At 35.1% G+C, this 14,598-nt stretch overlaps 2 protein-coding genes across 3 annotated transcripts; both read left to right on the plus strand.

Moving 5' to 3' along the window:
* The first annotated feature begins 811 nt into the window (after nucleotides 1-811).
* Nucleotides 812-10,375, plus strand: LOC110609335 (probable sugar phosphate/phosphate translocator At1g06470). Of its 2 annotated transcripts, none has more exons than XM_021748844.2 (13): nucleotides 812-1,061; nucleotides 1,254-2,091; nucleotides 2,205-2,374; nucleotides 3,369-3,454; nucleotides 3,584-3,633; nucleotides 4,271-4,338; nucleotides 5,445-5,545; nucleotides 5,741-5,753; nucleotides 6,542-6,726; nucleotides 7,289-7,375; nucleotides 7,695-7,789; nucleotides 9,736-9,847; nucleotides 10,028-10,375. In XM_021748844.2, the coding sequence occupies exons 2-13, from the start codon at nucleotides 1,493-1,495 to the stop codon at nucleotides 10,052-10,054; spliced, it is 1,593 nt and encodes a 530-aa protein (XP_021604536.1). In that variant the 5' UTR covers nucleotides 812-1,061; nucleotides 1,254-1,492; the 3' UTR covers nucleotides 10,055-10,375. The 2 variants fall into 2 exon arrangements, with proteins under 2 accessions (XP_021604536.1, XP_021604537.1); XM_021748845.2 differs by having other exon boundaries at nucleotides 814-1,061; nucleotides 9,736-9,873.
* A 314-nt stretch (nucleotides 10,376-10,689) lies between these two features.
* Nucleotides 10,690-14,349, plus strand: LOC110604825 (G-type lectin S-receptor-like serine/threonine-protein kinase SD2-5). Its single transcript, XM_021743134.2, has one exon. The coding sequence runs from the start codon at nucleotides 11,642-11,644 to the stop codon at nucleotides 14,135-14,137; it is 2,496 nt and encodes an 831-aa protein (XP_021598826.1). The 5' UTR covers nucleotides 10,690-11,641; the 3' UTR covers nucleotides 14,138-14,349.
* The last annotated feature ends 249 nt before the right edge of the window (nucleotides 14,350-14,598 follow it).

A 14,598-nucleotide genomic window follows, 5' to 3' on the forward strand; every position in this document is an offset into this window, starting at 1 on the left:
GACACTATAATAATTTTATTATATAATGAATTTTGAAAGTTAGGGTTTATATTATAGTGTTATTATTTTTTATTAACTTTTTCTTTATAAAAAAATCTTTTTTTTGAAGAATGTATAATTACATCCTAAATTATGAAAATTAATAAAATATTTTCAGGTAGGATCCGTTAATGGAAGTGAGGAAGATCGTTGAGAATATAAAGATGGATTATGGAGCTCTCCATATGCCCGGATGAAGCTAAAACAAGGAGAGGCGATATTTCTTTAGTTGGTAATAAAGTTAATTTTGTAATTTATAAATTCTCTCTCATTACCCCGATACCTCTGTCATTTAATCTTGAAATTATTAATTTTTCTTTGAAATAAAAAATAAAAAATAAAATTTAATACCTCTCAGACTTATTTAAATTCTATGTATAAAAAAATTTTTATTTTTTCATATCATCTATTTTTTTAAAATAAAAAATTTTTCATTAAAAATAATGAATTTCTTTTTCAAAAAAAATTAATTTAATTAAATTTTATAAAATTATTAATTTCAAACGAAATGATTAAAAACTTTTACTTGTTAATATTTTTTATTTTTAAATAAAAATAAATATAAAAAATAAGTTATTTTATTAAAAAATAATTTTAAATAGAAATTATTTCCATAATAAACGGGACTAAAACTTAGTAATTTTTCGTTCATAAAATTCTTAATTTTTTTTAAGAAGCAGCAAATGAATAATTTCTCCCATATTACAATGTAGGCGTGGGAGATTTTCTTACCAAGAGGAAAAGAAAAACAAAAAATCAGTCAATATTAAAAATTGGGTGGAGTAGTAATAAATCAAAGAAGGAGAAATAGCTTTCTTTAAATCTACGCTTTTAACAGTGCCATTGCCATAAACCCCCCAACAAAAATCAACTACCAACACTCCATATCTTATTGTTTTTTGTTTTCAACATCAGATCTCGCAACGCAAGTCTCTTGCTAGAAATTATATTGTAGGACACTTTTTCTTGGATCTTTCGATCTCTATCTCACTCTTTTGAATTTTATCCACGCCATTCTTCAGGTCAGTTTAATGCCTATAATTTCTTTCCTATTCTTTCGATTTTTAGCTGTTGATTTAATTCTATCCGTTTGGTGTCTGAAAAAACCCTATTTGTGTTTTCATTTGTATACATGTTGTGTGGTAATTATACATTTCTTGTCTCCGCACTTGACCTTGAATTCTGAGAAATTTGGCTGCTTATTTTTGAAACAGGTCGCATTTCAATCGAATTTCTCTCTTAGTTCCTTGGTCAAACAGTTTGTTGAGTTTGGAGATTTTGATTCGGAAATCATTTTTTTCCAAATTTTGTGCATCTGCTGGCTTCGAATGATATGCCATTGTGAAATAGCTGTTTTAACGATTGAAATTGGAGGGTGATGTTTCGCCATTAGGTATGTGTGGTGGCTTGATTTGGGGTACGTAGATGGCTTTTAGATAGAGTACGAAGGGAAATGGTAGAGAGTTGTTCCGATAATAAACGAGAGGTTGACTGCACAGCCGTTAATCACAATTCCAGTGAAATTCGGGGTTCTCATATTCACAGAGACCCTTCATTTTCACGCTGGTGCGATGAAGATAGGAATCTTCATTTTGAACGTCAATTAGAAAATTCTGGTGCAAGCGTTGAAGATTCTGATTTTGAGTTGCCTTTGCTTCCACAGGAGAGGGTAGAAGATGGGAGTGTAGGTATCGATATTTATCAATATAAAAATAAGTTCCATAACAAAATTGTGCACTTGAGTGGTAATAATACCATGGATCAGGAAATCAATGTGCATACCATGGATCATGAAGTCAGTATACACACAATGGATCATGAAACCAACATACATAGCAGAGGGAAAGAAAAAGATAATTATGTGCCATTTGATATTGAAGATAGATCTCCCATGGAGATGCGTTCATCAAATAGCAGTGATGATGCAGCTGATTCTTTTGCCAATCATGGGAAGTCGTCACTGAAGTCCAAGGGCCCTGTATCTTGTGCCGATGTGTTGAAGACTTTGTTTTTTATACTTGTTTGGTACACTTTCAGCACATTTTTGACCTTGTAAGTTCATATTTCACTTAAATAAGCATGAGATGCTTGATGATTCCTCCATGTTTCAAGTCACATATATTTATTTCCATTTTCCCCTTCTTGGTATTCTTTGGTTTTTGTAGATACAATAAAACTCTCTTAGGGGATGACTTGGGAAAATTCCCTGGTCCATTGCTGATGAATACTGTCCATTTTTCCATGCAAGCTGTTCTATCAAACTGCATCACATGGTTTTGGTCTCATAGATTTCATCTCACTGTTTCTATGACATGGAGGGATTATTTTATGAGAGGTAAGATAGTACGTTAATATTCTTTTTTGTTTTATTTTTGTAACTCATTGATTGTTTTTCCACATTCCAAACAAAAGGCAATGCTTTTTCTTTAATTGCATTTTTAAAAAAAAAATTTGTGTGCAAGCTTTGAAAATGAAGAACACGGGCTTCAGCTTCTGTAATCTAGGAGATGGGGTTGAACCTCAAGTAACAAGTTTTCTGTCTAGTATTGTAGTTTGAAAATGCTAAGGATATGTATGCTCCCTTTTCATCTCTATTGAGAAAAAATAATTATTGTGGCACATTACTCTTATAGGGATTCCATATTTTTGGTCTTAAAGTTGTCCTTAAATAAGAAAAGTTAGATGTAAAAGGAAGTGTAGTGCCTTAACTTTTTGTTGTGATCATACCTTATGGAACAAGGTGATAACAGAAATGGGAATCCTTTTGGTTTTTCTTTGTAACATAAACAAGTTACATCAATGAATAAATGCTACATAACTTTCAAGGTCTAGAGAAAAATTATAATGGCACAGTAAGCATTGTAGATTATTCTTCTGTCTTGTGAAAACATTATTAGGGAACTTTAACTTAAACATTATCAGGAAACTTGGATATAAGGCTTGCTAAAAATATTTTTCCTCATTTTTTATAGATGTCCTTAGATACATCCTAACGTCTGGGCTTTGCAAGGTCCCATCCCCAGTATCATTGTCTGTCTTTGGTCCTTGAACTTCCATTATATAACAGCCTGTACTAGAAGGGAATCTAGTAAAATGGGCATGTGAATTTCTTTCACGTGACTGGTTTCTTGGTTGAACATGTGTGAGATAGTCTAAGAGCTTGTAAAATCTAATGATTATTCTTGGTTCTTATTCTTCATTGGTACTAATTTTAAGTATTTTAAACTAATGATTTTTCACTTCCATATCTTTTTCGGTGGAATTCTATATAACTTCTTTAATTAACTTTTCTATCAACTAATGCTACAGATGGACTTTCCCTTTCACAGTTGTACCAACAGCTCTTGGAACAGCATTTGACGTTAACCTGAGCAATGCATCCCTTGTTTTGGTCTCTGTCACATTTGCAACAATGGTTTGTTCTGTTCCCCATATCTTGCTGGATATACCGGGCCATCTGGAATTTCTTTATTCATAAATGGTGCAGCTGTTTTTGCTTATACAGTATTATCTTTTAAGACTTCAATTATTTTTTTTTCTACAGTGTAAATCTGCATCTCCTATATTTCTTCTCCTATTTGCTTTTGCATTCAGGTGAATATCTTGCTGACTGATCTTCTTCTTCAATTTTGTAACTTCTGTATTGTTGAGATGCATGTGTTCTATCCTGCATTTGTGCTTTTTCAACCCTTGTAATGCATGTGCCATCTTACGATGTTCTTTTAGTAGCTTTATAAAGTTTAACTATATTGTTTCTTACTGATTATGAAGCTTATTTATTTCAAGGTTAATGAAACCATGATGGATGATACATTACATATGCTGTAAGGACCGAAACTTTACTTTGAAAAGTAACCCTGGGTATTTTTGTAGTGCTAAATTATTTGGGATTTTCAAGCTCTCCTACCCTCTTATCCTTGCTTTTGCAGTAAATTAAGACTTCTTTTCTATAAGACCTTTTGGGTAAATCATCATGTGGTTTTGCACCATTGCATTTCAGGTTGCTTGTGTTTTATAATTTTGGGTTTTGTGCTTTTAGCACTCAACTTGTGTTTTCTTGCTCTTTTTTGTCTTTAACGTGCATGTATTGTGGGGCATGGAAATATTAAACTGTTTTAATCCAGGTGTCTAGTTTGCTGTATGCCCCCCATTTTTTTGTCTTTTAATCAGAATTAATTATTTAATTCAATTTAACACGTCTGCCACTTAGTTTCGAACTTTGCTTTTGAAGGTTGGAGTCTCCAAGCATTAAACTTTTAGGTATCATCATAATAATCTGTGTTGGAATTTTATTGACAGGTAAGCATCTTCATCGTTTTTCATTCTAAAAATTAATTGATTATTTGATTATGCATTGCTTTTACTTCCCACTTATCATTTCAGATTAGAAGTTTAGAACTTAGAATAATCACTCAGCTTTAATGTTGAGAAAACGTTCATATAACATTAGATGTTTTTTGTTATTTATGCATAACTGTTAGTTGGACTTGGATCTAATATAACTTATATTCATATATTCATATAACTTAAAATTCATTTATTCATTATAACTTGTATTTCTCTGCATTTTGTGTCCTTCTTGGTTTGCTTGTTTAGTCCCTTCGGTGCATTGTCATTAACAAACTATTGTTTGGTTGTGCCATTTTGGGATTTGCTCTGATCAAAGCTATTGCATTGTTTGCATTAGTGATGGCGTGCATTCTATATCATATGTGAAAGTCCTTTTTGCTAAGAAGTTATGCTAAACTGTTGTACAACTTATACATTGGCACACATGTCTTGCCCTGTAAATTTATGACATATCCCACCTCTTAGTATGTGTATCTCATAATGACCAGATGTAAACTTCCAATAGTTAGGAATATCTTATCAATAATTTTATAGTAATGGGGCACATAATTTTGGAGGATGTATTATCGCGTGGGGAGACGTATTTTTTGCAACATTTATTGATAAAGTAATTCATTTGTATGACAGTATCCACATTCTATTAGGCATCAAGTTAACAACTGAATTTTGATGCAAGTCAATTTGTATAGGCATCAACTGAAAGAAGGAAATTAAAATTTTCTGTTCTGATAATGCAACTCTTATACTCTGCAGATGTATATTCCCATATCCTAGAATTTAAATTCAGATCATGTTTAACACCTGGACACTGTTTTATCCAATACTCCTATATAAGCGTATACTATAACAACGACAAAAAAAAAAAAAATAGTAACAACAATATTGTTTCCTTGCCTCCTATATTTAAGGATGCCAGTTTCCATCACTAAAATTTATATGACTAAATTTTGTCTGTTCCAGATCTCAAGCATTCATTTTCTCTAGTATTTGTCGTTTAAAATTTTTCGGGCATGCTTGTATGTTTTTACATTTGACTTAATTAATTGTTTATCCAGTGGCAAAGGAGGCAGAATTTGAATTTTGGGGATTTATTTTTGTTATGCTTTCTGCTGTTATGTCTGGGTTTCGCTGGTGTATGACTCAAATTCTTCTGCAGGTATGATCTGGTTACTATTTTTATAATATTATGGAACCTTAAGTATAATTAGTGATACATAATTGGTAACCTTTAATAGACAATAGAGTTTTTTTTTAACTCTCTCACACTCTCTGATTTTGTTTTTGTTTCTTCTTCCTCTTGGAATTTGATTTCCCAATTTGGTGATGCATGGCAATCCAAACTGACATAAAGAAAGAAGAATATGGTAGGCATTTTTTTTGTTCCTCTTATTTTCAGTTCAGCAATTTCCCATGCTGTTAGCTATTATTTATATGCTTTTGAAATGTGTTTACAAGAAATGATTCCATATTTGTTGGTTTTAAAGATGAGGTTGCAAAGACTGATATTTGTGATGCCATTAATTTGCCGTGAAAAGGTAAGTTATGCGAGCAGGGCAATATACTTGGTTAATATGTGCCAAGAAAGGATTAATCTATCTTCACAATCTAAATAATACAACTTTTTGGTTTTCTCATTTCTTAATTGCCCTTGTCGTTGATGTCGAGTAGGATGATTGATAGGGTGGGTCGAAGGGATTTGATTCATGGTGTCAATCCAATTTATTTGTTAACTTCTACCCTTGATCAACATTATTCTTATCTAAAGTGGAACTAGGATACAGGTGTAGGCTAAGTAAATCAATGGATAGTTTCAAATCTTTTGAAAATACCGGTATAAGTGAAGATCCAGTTCTAAATGATACAGAAAACACTCATGGTTGGAGTAATAGTGACAGCTCTAGTTAAAGCCATGTTGATCATTTAGTCAGCGTTAGGGACATTCAGAATTTCAACACCGATGAAACTTTTTAGTTAGGGATAGTATTGGGGACAATTATTCCATAAATTGATATTCAAAATAATGTTTTTGATATTTACAATTTCCATTCTTTTTTGAGTGAACTAAAAAATATTGTTGCTTGGGGTGTCGATTGAGTTTTATATTGTAATTTGTAATGCAACATTAAGGTGCTTCTTTTTGGTTCCCTTTCAGGTTTGAAAAATCCACTTACATTGATGAGCTATGTGACTCCAGTGATGGCAATTGCAACTGCTCTTCTATCTCTTATATTTGATCCGTGGTATGAATTTAAAAAGAGTAGTTACTTTGATAATTCTTGGCATATTGCTCGGAGCTGCTTGTTGATGTTTTTTGGTGGAGCACTGGCCTTTTTCATGGTATGAATCTAGGTCAAAAAAATTTTCTCTGTCCATCTATCTTTCCTTTTTATCTTTATTATTTTTTTTATGAGTGTGGACTCGGTAGTTTGAATTTTATGAAGTTGTTGAAGAATGAAGATTAGATTTTCTTTTGATATTCATTTCATGTTGGCATGCTCCAAAAACGGGAGTGCTAAGATGGATGAGTGGAAATATATAAGCGACAAATGCATTCATAGGAACATAGAAGTAGTGAGGAAATTTGAGGAGAGGATATTGAGGTCACTGGTCATTGTTGACTAGCAATTGTGCTAGTGAGAAAAGATGGGATATTGAAGTTGTATTGGAAAAGAAAAGGCAGACTTCAGATGATGCTAGGAGCAGTGGAAAATTATTTAGTAATCCTAACTTCTGAAGATGTATCCTTAAACTGACTGTGGTGGAGGAAAAAAAAATCCATACAGGCTTACTCCAAATATTTTGAGGTTGGATTTAGTTGAGTTGATATCAGTAAGTTGTGTTTTTTCTTGTTCTAAGATTATGTCATTGAAGAAATTAAAATATTTCTTTGACGTTGCAGGTTTTAACAGAATTTGTCCTTGTTTCAGTAACTAGTGCTGTCACTGTTACTATTGCTGGTGTTGTCAAGGAGGCAGTCACCATATTGGTATAAGCTCTTTACTACATTACTGGTCTCTTCCTTGATTCATGCAAAAAATGTTTGCCTACCAAAAAACATAAGTGTGGTCCTTTCTTCTTGTTATTTCCCATTAGAATTTGTTTCTTAATCCTGCAGTGTAACCTTGGACTTAGATGTTAATTGCGTTCTTTTTCTGCTTAAACTCTTTTAATACTTTATGCTCATTACTCTGCCATGTTTTAAGAAATCCTTAATGTTTGTCAGTTTTGTTAATAACTGCTTATTAGGTGGCTGCTAATGCCTAACACTTGCTAATAGTCATTCACATGTTTATTGTGCATATCAGGTTGCTGTCTTTTACTTCCATGACGAATTTACATGGCTTAAAGGTCTTGGCCTTTTAATCATAATGGTGGGCGTGAGTTTATTCAACTGGTACAAGTAAGTCATCAATCAGTGTAGTCTGAAATGATCTGGTATATCTTATAAATTGCCAATTTCTCCCATAGTCAAGTTAAGTTGTTTCTATATTTGCATTTCTTGGTCTTCGGCAGTTGATTTTGTTCCTGACCCTTTTTTTTGCATTCTTCAAGTTAAGTGGTTTTCTTGGTTCTTTAATATGCACTTGACTTTTTGAAATTAACTTAAAAGTTAAACAGTTGCATTAATGTTAAACATGCAATTTGAACTAAGTGCGAAATCTGAATTTTCTAGGTCAGGTCAATTTAGGTTCGTTGGGCCATTTGACATTTTTTGAGTGCCCTTAGTACTGGTTTCCATACAAACTGGTGAAGCCTAGGGATGTCAGGCGGGCGGGTTTTTACGGGTACCCGATCCGTCCAAACCCTATTAGGACGGATTTGGGTTTTTACAAAACGGATTTGGGCGGATTCGGATTTAAAAAATTTTACCCGTTTCGAATTCGAGTAGGGTTAGATAATCGGATACCCGTTACCCAAACCCGATTACCTATATTAACAAACTAACCCTAATTTTCTTTTTCATTTTACTCTTTTCTCTCTCCGTCGGCGCCTCTCTCCCTTGCTCGTCGATGCCTCTCGCGTTCCTTTCCTCTCGCGCCTCTCTCCCTCGCGTCCCTTTCCTCTCTTCGTCGACGCCACCGGCTACGTCTCCTTTCTCTCCCCGATAAATCTTCTCTCTCCACAGTGCGATATCTCCTTCTCTCTCTCCCGTCGGTGACATCTCCCACTTCCCAGTCAAGGCCTCTCTCCCCCACTTCACTGACGAGTGCCGGCAATCGGCACCGGCGACGTCTCCTTTCTCTCCCCAGTCGACAATAAATCTTCTCTCTCCCCGGTCAGCGATATCTCTTCTCTCTCTCCAGCGGCGGCATCTCCGGCTAGTAAGTGGGAGACAACTCTTCCCTCTCCTTCTACTGCTATTTCTTGTCATTGAACATTTCTCCTTCTACTCCTTCTACTGCTGGGTTTGCTGGGTTTGCTGGGTTTGCTGGTTTGCTGGTTTGCTGGTTTGCTGGGTTTGCTGGGTTGATGGGTTGCTGGGTTTGTTGGGTTTGCTGGGTTTGCTGGGTTTGCTAGGTTTGCTAGGTTTGCTAGGTTTGCTGTTTCTTGTCATTGAATTGATTGTATTTGATTAATGTAATACTGTTGATTTTTAGAATTTATGAACAATTAATGGTTATAAATCATTATTTGCTGGGTTGCTGCTGAGTTGCTGGTTCTTGTCATTGAACATTTCTTCTTTATCTGCTGGGTTGTGCAAATGTTAAAGAAGTTTATTTGCTAGTTTATTGAATTTAAAATATCGGGTTCGGGTATTGTGCGGGTATTGTTAAACGGATTTGGGACGGGTTCGGATAATAAAATTAAAATATTAAACGGGTTTGGGACGGGTTTGGAAATTGTATATATAATCGGATTCGGGTTTGGATACTCTCAATTTTGCGGGTACCCTACCCGTTTACATCCCTAGTGAAGCCAATTATTTGCATAGACAATTTGTTCATGAGATGCTTTTTTTTACTTCGCAAAAGTAAACTGACCATACATTATCTCTTATACAATGATTAAATCAGTTGAGTGGAAAACCTTGATCTATTTGAAGTTTGATTCTGACTGATGGAACCCATTTTAACCTTGCATGAAAAAGGTGTGGAAGGTGGCTCCTGATCATTATTAAACAACCAAATCTCATTTAATGTTGTGGAACATTGAAGCAACAGATAAACTATATGCTGCAGATTTGACTCCTAAATTTGACTTGGTCTTTGGAGATTGTATTAACCAATAGTCATACTTCAGATTAGCAACCTTCAGTTTCTATTCAAGCAGTGCAAATTTAGACTGGTTAACTATATTACAGTACCTGACCGGACTACTCGTAATACTAGTTTCATGCTTATTCAGGTATGATAAGCTACAAAAGCATCAAATGAGTGAAGATGACTTGGTTGGGTCACCTACAACAAATTTTGCTGCAAAATATGTCATACTGGAGGAAATGGGTGATGAAAATGACGTGAGTTAGAGCTTTTGTATTATTGAGTAAGCCTCTTGCAGTTCTTTGATGGATATTGTGACTCTGCATTTTGCTTCTTCAAGCTTATTAAAACTTCTCATCTGCGTTAGCTTTTATTACTTGCATGCTGTTTGCGTTGTTTTGATATTTGAAGACCTAAAAGATGCTGTTGAAATTTAGGTCGTTGGTTGTTGGAGAAGCGTGTGATGAGTGCTGCTGTCAAGGGGCAACTAATTATGTATTTGCAGATTTCTTCAGTCAATTGCTCTTTTACTTGTACTTTTATCAAATGATTGTGGATTATGAAATTTTGGGACGTAATAACAGTCCAGATTTATTACTCAAGACTTTTTCCTTAGGCATGATTGTAGAAGAGCATGTTTATTTTTATCCAAAGTTTTCTCAAAATTTGAGTAGTAGAGGATATTTTTTACTTCCAAAGTTACACTTCTGTAATACTTGGTTGATTCAATTGAGGGTGCTGCGGTCCCCACCAATCTTACCTATGTTGTTTACACATAGGATGTATCTTTATTTGGATTTTGCTGTTCTCGGGAGGAACAGTTTTTATGCTGTGTTGTTTAACTTTTGTAAATGCAGTATTCCTGAATCATCGTAATCGTCAGCTTAGGCTGTTTTCCTGTTCTGCTTTTCCTTTTAGTCTGCTCCATCCCTTGTATAACCAAGTTTTTGAAAAAAAATAAAGATTGAAATGCCACCCCCTCAGCGTACTGCACTTTTTTATCCGTCTCAAAATCAAGTTGTTTTTTTGAGATTGTTATTTACTTTTTAGTTTATTAATATACTTCTATTTAAATATATATTTTTAAAAAAATACATTAGTTTTAAGAATGATCAATAATGAGTTAATTAAAATTTTAATGTGTAGAGTATAATAGAAAAGAATTAAAATTCAAATTTGTTTCATATATACATATAACTTTATGGGATACAGTATGAAAAGTATCTAAAAAAGGGTCTTTGGCTTAAAAATGAAAAAGCCGCGATAAATAGCATATGCAAAGATTTGCTGGATTTGGGGCATGCGGATTGTGCATCATTTTTTCCTACCCTTGATCGAGTAACAGAGGGCGGCCTTTCTTTGAACATAATGATTTCGTCAACTGTATAGCTGTCTGGTTGAGTCATTCATATCCATTGTACTTGTCGGATACGCGGCTTTATTAATTCAGCCAGTAGGCCGCGCTATTATTATTTTTATTTATATTTTTCTAAAATTTTATTTATTTCTTATATGGTCAAGTCTGTACCAAAATTTGGAGATTATTAAAAAGAAATATATTTTTAAACCTTGACTATTAGGAGAGAGATGACAATATTCTTTGTCTTTAAAAGTTTGATTAATAGGAAATTTTTATAGTACTTTTATTTCTATGAAGTTAATCTTATTTTATTAGTACTTATTGGTGGATGATTTATAAGAAAAATATAATTCATGGTGAAATAGAGATAATAAAAAAGAAAAAGGAAAATAAAATCAAAATTTTTCGTATTAGTTTTTCTATTGCAAAGGAGGTCCTACTTGCTTGGATTTGGTAAGGATAAAACAAAGCGGGATCCACACTATTGGAATTATTGATCGAAGGGGAGGAAGATAAAAAAGGTAGATGATGGTTGACCGTTTACTTGGAACCAACTTGGAGCCAACTTGGAGCCAATTGGAAGGAACAAAACAACAGGCAACAGCATTGAAACTTCTCAACGTATATCCCACATCATTAGTTTTCTAATTAATTTGAACCTGCCTCGCCTTCTATTCTCCTGTCTTCTTCGATGGGCTTTTCCTGGACAAGGTCCTTTCTCCTTTGCTTTCTTGTGCTTCTCCATTATGTTTACTTCCCAAATGCTGAAACTTTCGATTACCCAACTGCAAATCTCTCTACTTCATGGACAAACAGCCCCTCTCTTCCCCATTCTGTAAATTTCACCGATAGATCGATGGTTAGAGCCATCCTTCTCAGGGGAACCTTTGGTCCAAGGTTTGCTTGCGGTTTCTTCTGCAATGGAACCTGCGACTCTTACCTCTTTGCCATTTTCATTGTTCAGACCAATAGTGTATCATATATAACGTCCCCTGCTATTGGTTTCCCTCAAGTAGTTTGGTCTGCCAACAGAAACAATCCTGTCGGAATCAATTCGACATTGCAGCTCACATCAGATGGAGATTTTATCTTAAAAGATGCTGATGGAACTGTGGCTTGGTCCACGAATACTAGTGGCAAATCTGTTGCTGGCTTAAACTTGACTGATATGGGCAATCTTGTGCTTTTTGATCATAATAATGCTACAGTGTGGCAATCTTTTGATCACCCAACTGATTCTTTGGTTCCGGGGCAAAAGTTGGTGGCAGGGAAGAAACTTGTTCCTAGTATTTCTCTGACAAATTGGACTCAACTTAATTTGCTTTCATTTTCTGTCACTGATGAAGGATCTTTTGCTTCGGTTGAGTCTAGTCCACCTCAGCTCTACTATGAATCCAGAGTTAATGACAGAACAACGAATAGAGAGCCAACCTATGTCACTCTTCAGAATGGAAGCTTTGCTTTGTTCAGCAATTCATCTAAGGCAAGTGAGCCAGATACCTTCAAGCCCATTCCAAAAGCCTCATCAGTACAGTATGCGAGGTTTGGTCCTGACGGGCATTTGAGACTTTACGAGTGGACAACAGATGGGTGGACACAAGTTGACGATCTGCTTTCATCTCCAGGGTATGAATGTTTCTATCCTACAGTTTGTGGGAACTATGGAATTTGCTCCAATGGGCAGTGCAGTTGTCCTACAACAACTTATTTCAAGCAAATAAATGATAGGCGTCCTGATATTGGGTGTTCTGAAATTACTCCCTTGTCTTGTCAAGCTTCTCCAAATCACAGTCTTATAGAGTTTAGGGATACAACATATTTCTCAGTTTCCAGTGACCTCCAAAATGTGGATTTGGAAAAATGCAAGGAGGCTTGTTCTAAGAATTGCTCCTGCAAAGCAGCTATTTTTCGATATGGTTCTGATTCTGCCAAAGGTTCTTGCTACTTGCCAAATCAGGTATTTTCATTGATAAACAATGACAAGGAAAGAACTCATTATAATTCTACTGTATTCTTGAAGGTGCAAAATGCCCCATCCCCACCTGCAGAAGCTATAGCTCCTCAGCAGAAAAGAAAAAGCCGGTCGACAGTTATATTATGGTCCAGCCTTGGAACAGTTTCTGGTTTGTTTCTTGTGATTGGAATCATAGTGTTATTAGTTTGGAAGAAAAGAAATGCAGATATAGATGAGGAAGATTACTTGGATCAAGTACCAGGCATGCCCACTCGATTTTCCTACGAAAATTTAAAAGCTTTGACAGATAACTTCTCCAAGATTCTAGGTGAGGGGGGATTTGGTTCAGTTTTTGAAGGGACTCTAATTGATGGCACCAAAATTGCAGTGAAGCGTCTCAATGGTGTAGGCCAAATCAAAAAATCATTCTTGGCTGAGGTTGAGTCAATTGGCAGCATCCACCATGTGAACTTGGTAAGGCTGCTTGGTTTTTGTGCTGATAAATCCCACAGGCTTCTTGTTTACGAGTTCATGTCTAATGGGTCCTTGGAGAAATGGATCTTCCATCAAACCCATGAATCTGCTCTTTCCTGGCAACAGAGAAAGAAGATCATCCTCGACATAGCGAAGGGACTCACCTATCTTCATGAAGATTGCACACAAAAGATAATCCATTTAGACATTAAACCCCAAAACATTCTCTTAGACAATAAGTTCAACGCGAAAATCTCAGATTTCGGATTGTCTAAACTGATTGATAGAGACCAAAGCAAAGTTGTGACAACCATGAGAGGCACTCCAGGATATTTGGCTCCAGAATGGCTGAGCTCAGTAATCACAGAAAAGGCAGACGTCTATAGCTTTGGGGTGGTTGTCCTAGAACTCGTATGTGGAAGAAGAAACGTCGATCACTCGCAGCCAGAAGAACAAATGTACCTAATAAGCCTTTTTGAGAAGAAAGCAGAAGAGGATCTATTGTTTGATCTAGTTTATAATTGCAGTGAAGAGATGCAGTTGCACAAAGCAGAAATATTGAAGATGATGAAAGTTGCTGCTTGGTGTTTGCAAAAGGATCATGCAATGAGGCCTTCCATGTCAATGGTGGTGAAAGTTTTGGAAGGTGTTAGAGAAGTTGAACCTAATGTAGACTATAACATTTCTAATTCATCAATCTCAACATCCTCAACACAAGTTACTGAGTTGTTGCCCTTTCTTCTATCTGGGCCAAGGTGAGTGTTCATTGTTAATTTTGTTCAGTTGTGCTTTCTGCTGTTTGAGCTTGTATGGAAGAGAACTACACATGTGAAATTAGTCATTCCAGTTGATGGAATAATGGAATGTTCTCTTCTAGTCTTTTCTTTCTAATGATAGAATAAGTGAAGTCTATTTGAATTTCCCATATCAAACTCAAATTTTTCTTAGTTATTCATTTGATAGAATTTCAATGTTGTATCTATTTTAATTTAAAGGAAGATTCATAGATGAAATACAGAGATTTGCTCCTCCATCTTCTTCCTACTTCCAAAATCCCAAGAACACAGAACTCCAAGGAGTAAGCACAAACCCATGAAACCAAACTAAGGGGAATTCTCAGTAATTGTGAAGGAGGAATGCTATTGCCACCACGGATAATATGGATGATTTTAAGATCTATGGTAAATATTACTCTATCACCATTAAATATTACTCATAAA

This window comes from Manihot esculenta, chromosome 2 (assembly GCF_001659605.2).
Source record: "Manihot esculenta cultivar AM560-2 chromosome 2, M.esculenta_v8, whole genome shotgun sequence".
NCBI classification, from domain to species: domain Eukaryota; kingdom Viridiplantae; phylum Streptophyta; class Magnoliopsida; order Malpighiales; family Euphorbiaceae; genus Manihot; species Manihot esculenta.

Excerpts from the sequence above, each read along its gene's own strand:
- LOC110609335 (XM_021748844.2), top strand. The coding sequence starts at position 1,493 with ATGGTAGAGAGTTGTTCCGATAATAAACGAGAGGTTGACTGCACAGCC. Across the intron at positions 7,790-9,735 it reads AGTTTATTCAACTGGTACAA|GTATGATAAGCTACAAAAGC; the intron begins GTAAGTCATCAA and ends ATGCTTATTCAG. Across the intron at positions 9,848-10,027 it reads AAATGGGTGATGAAAATGAC|GTCGTTGGTTGTTGGAGAAG; the intron begins GTGAGTTAGAGC and ends GTTGAAATTTAG.
- LOC110604825 (XM_021743134.2), top strand. The coding sequence starts at position 11,642 with ATGGGCTTTTCCTGGACAAGGTCCTTTCTCCTTTGCTTTCTTGTGCTT.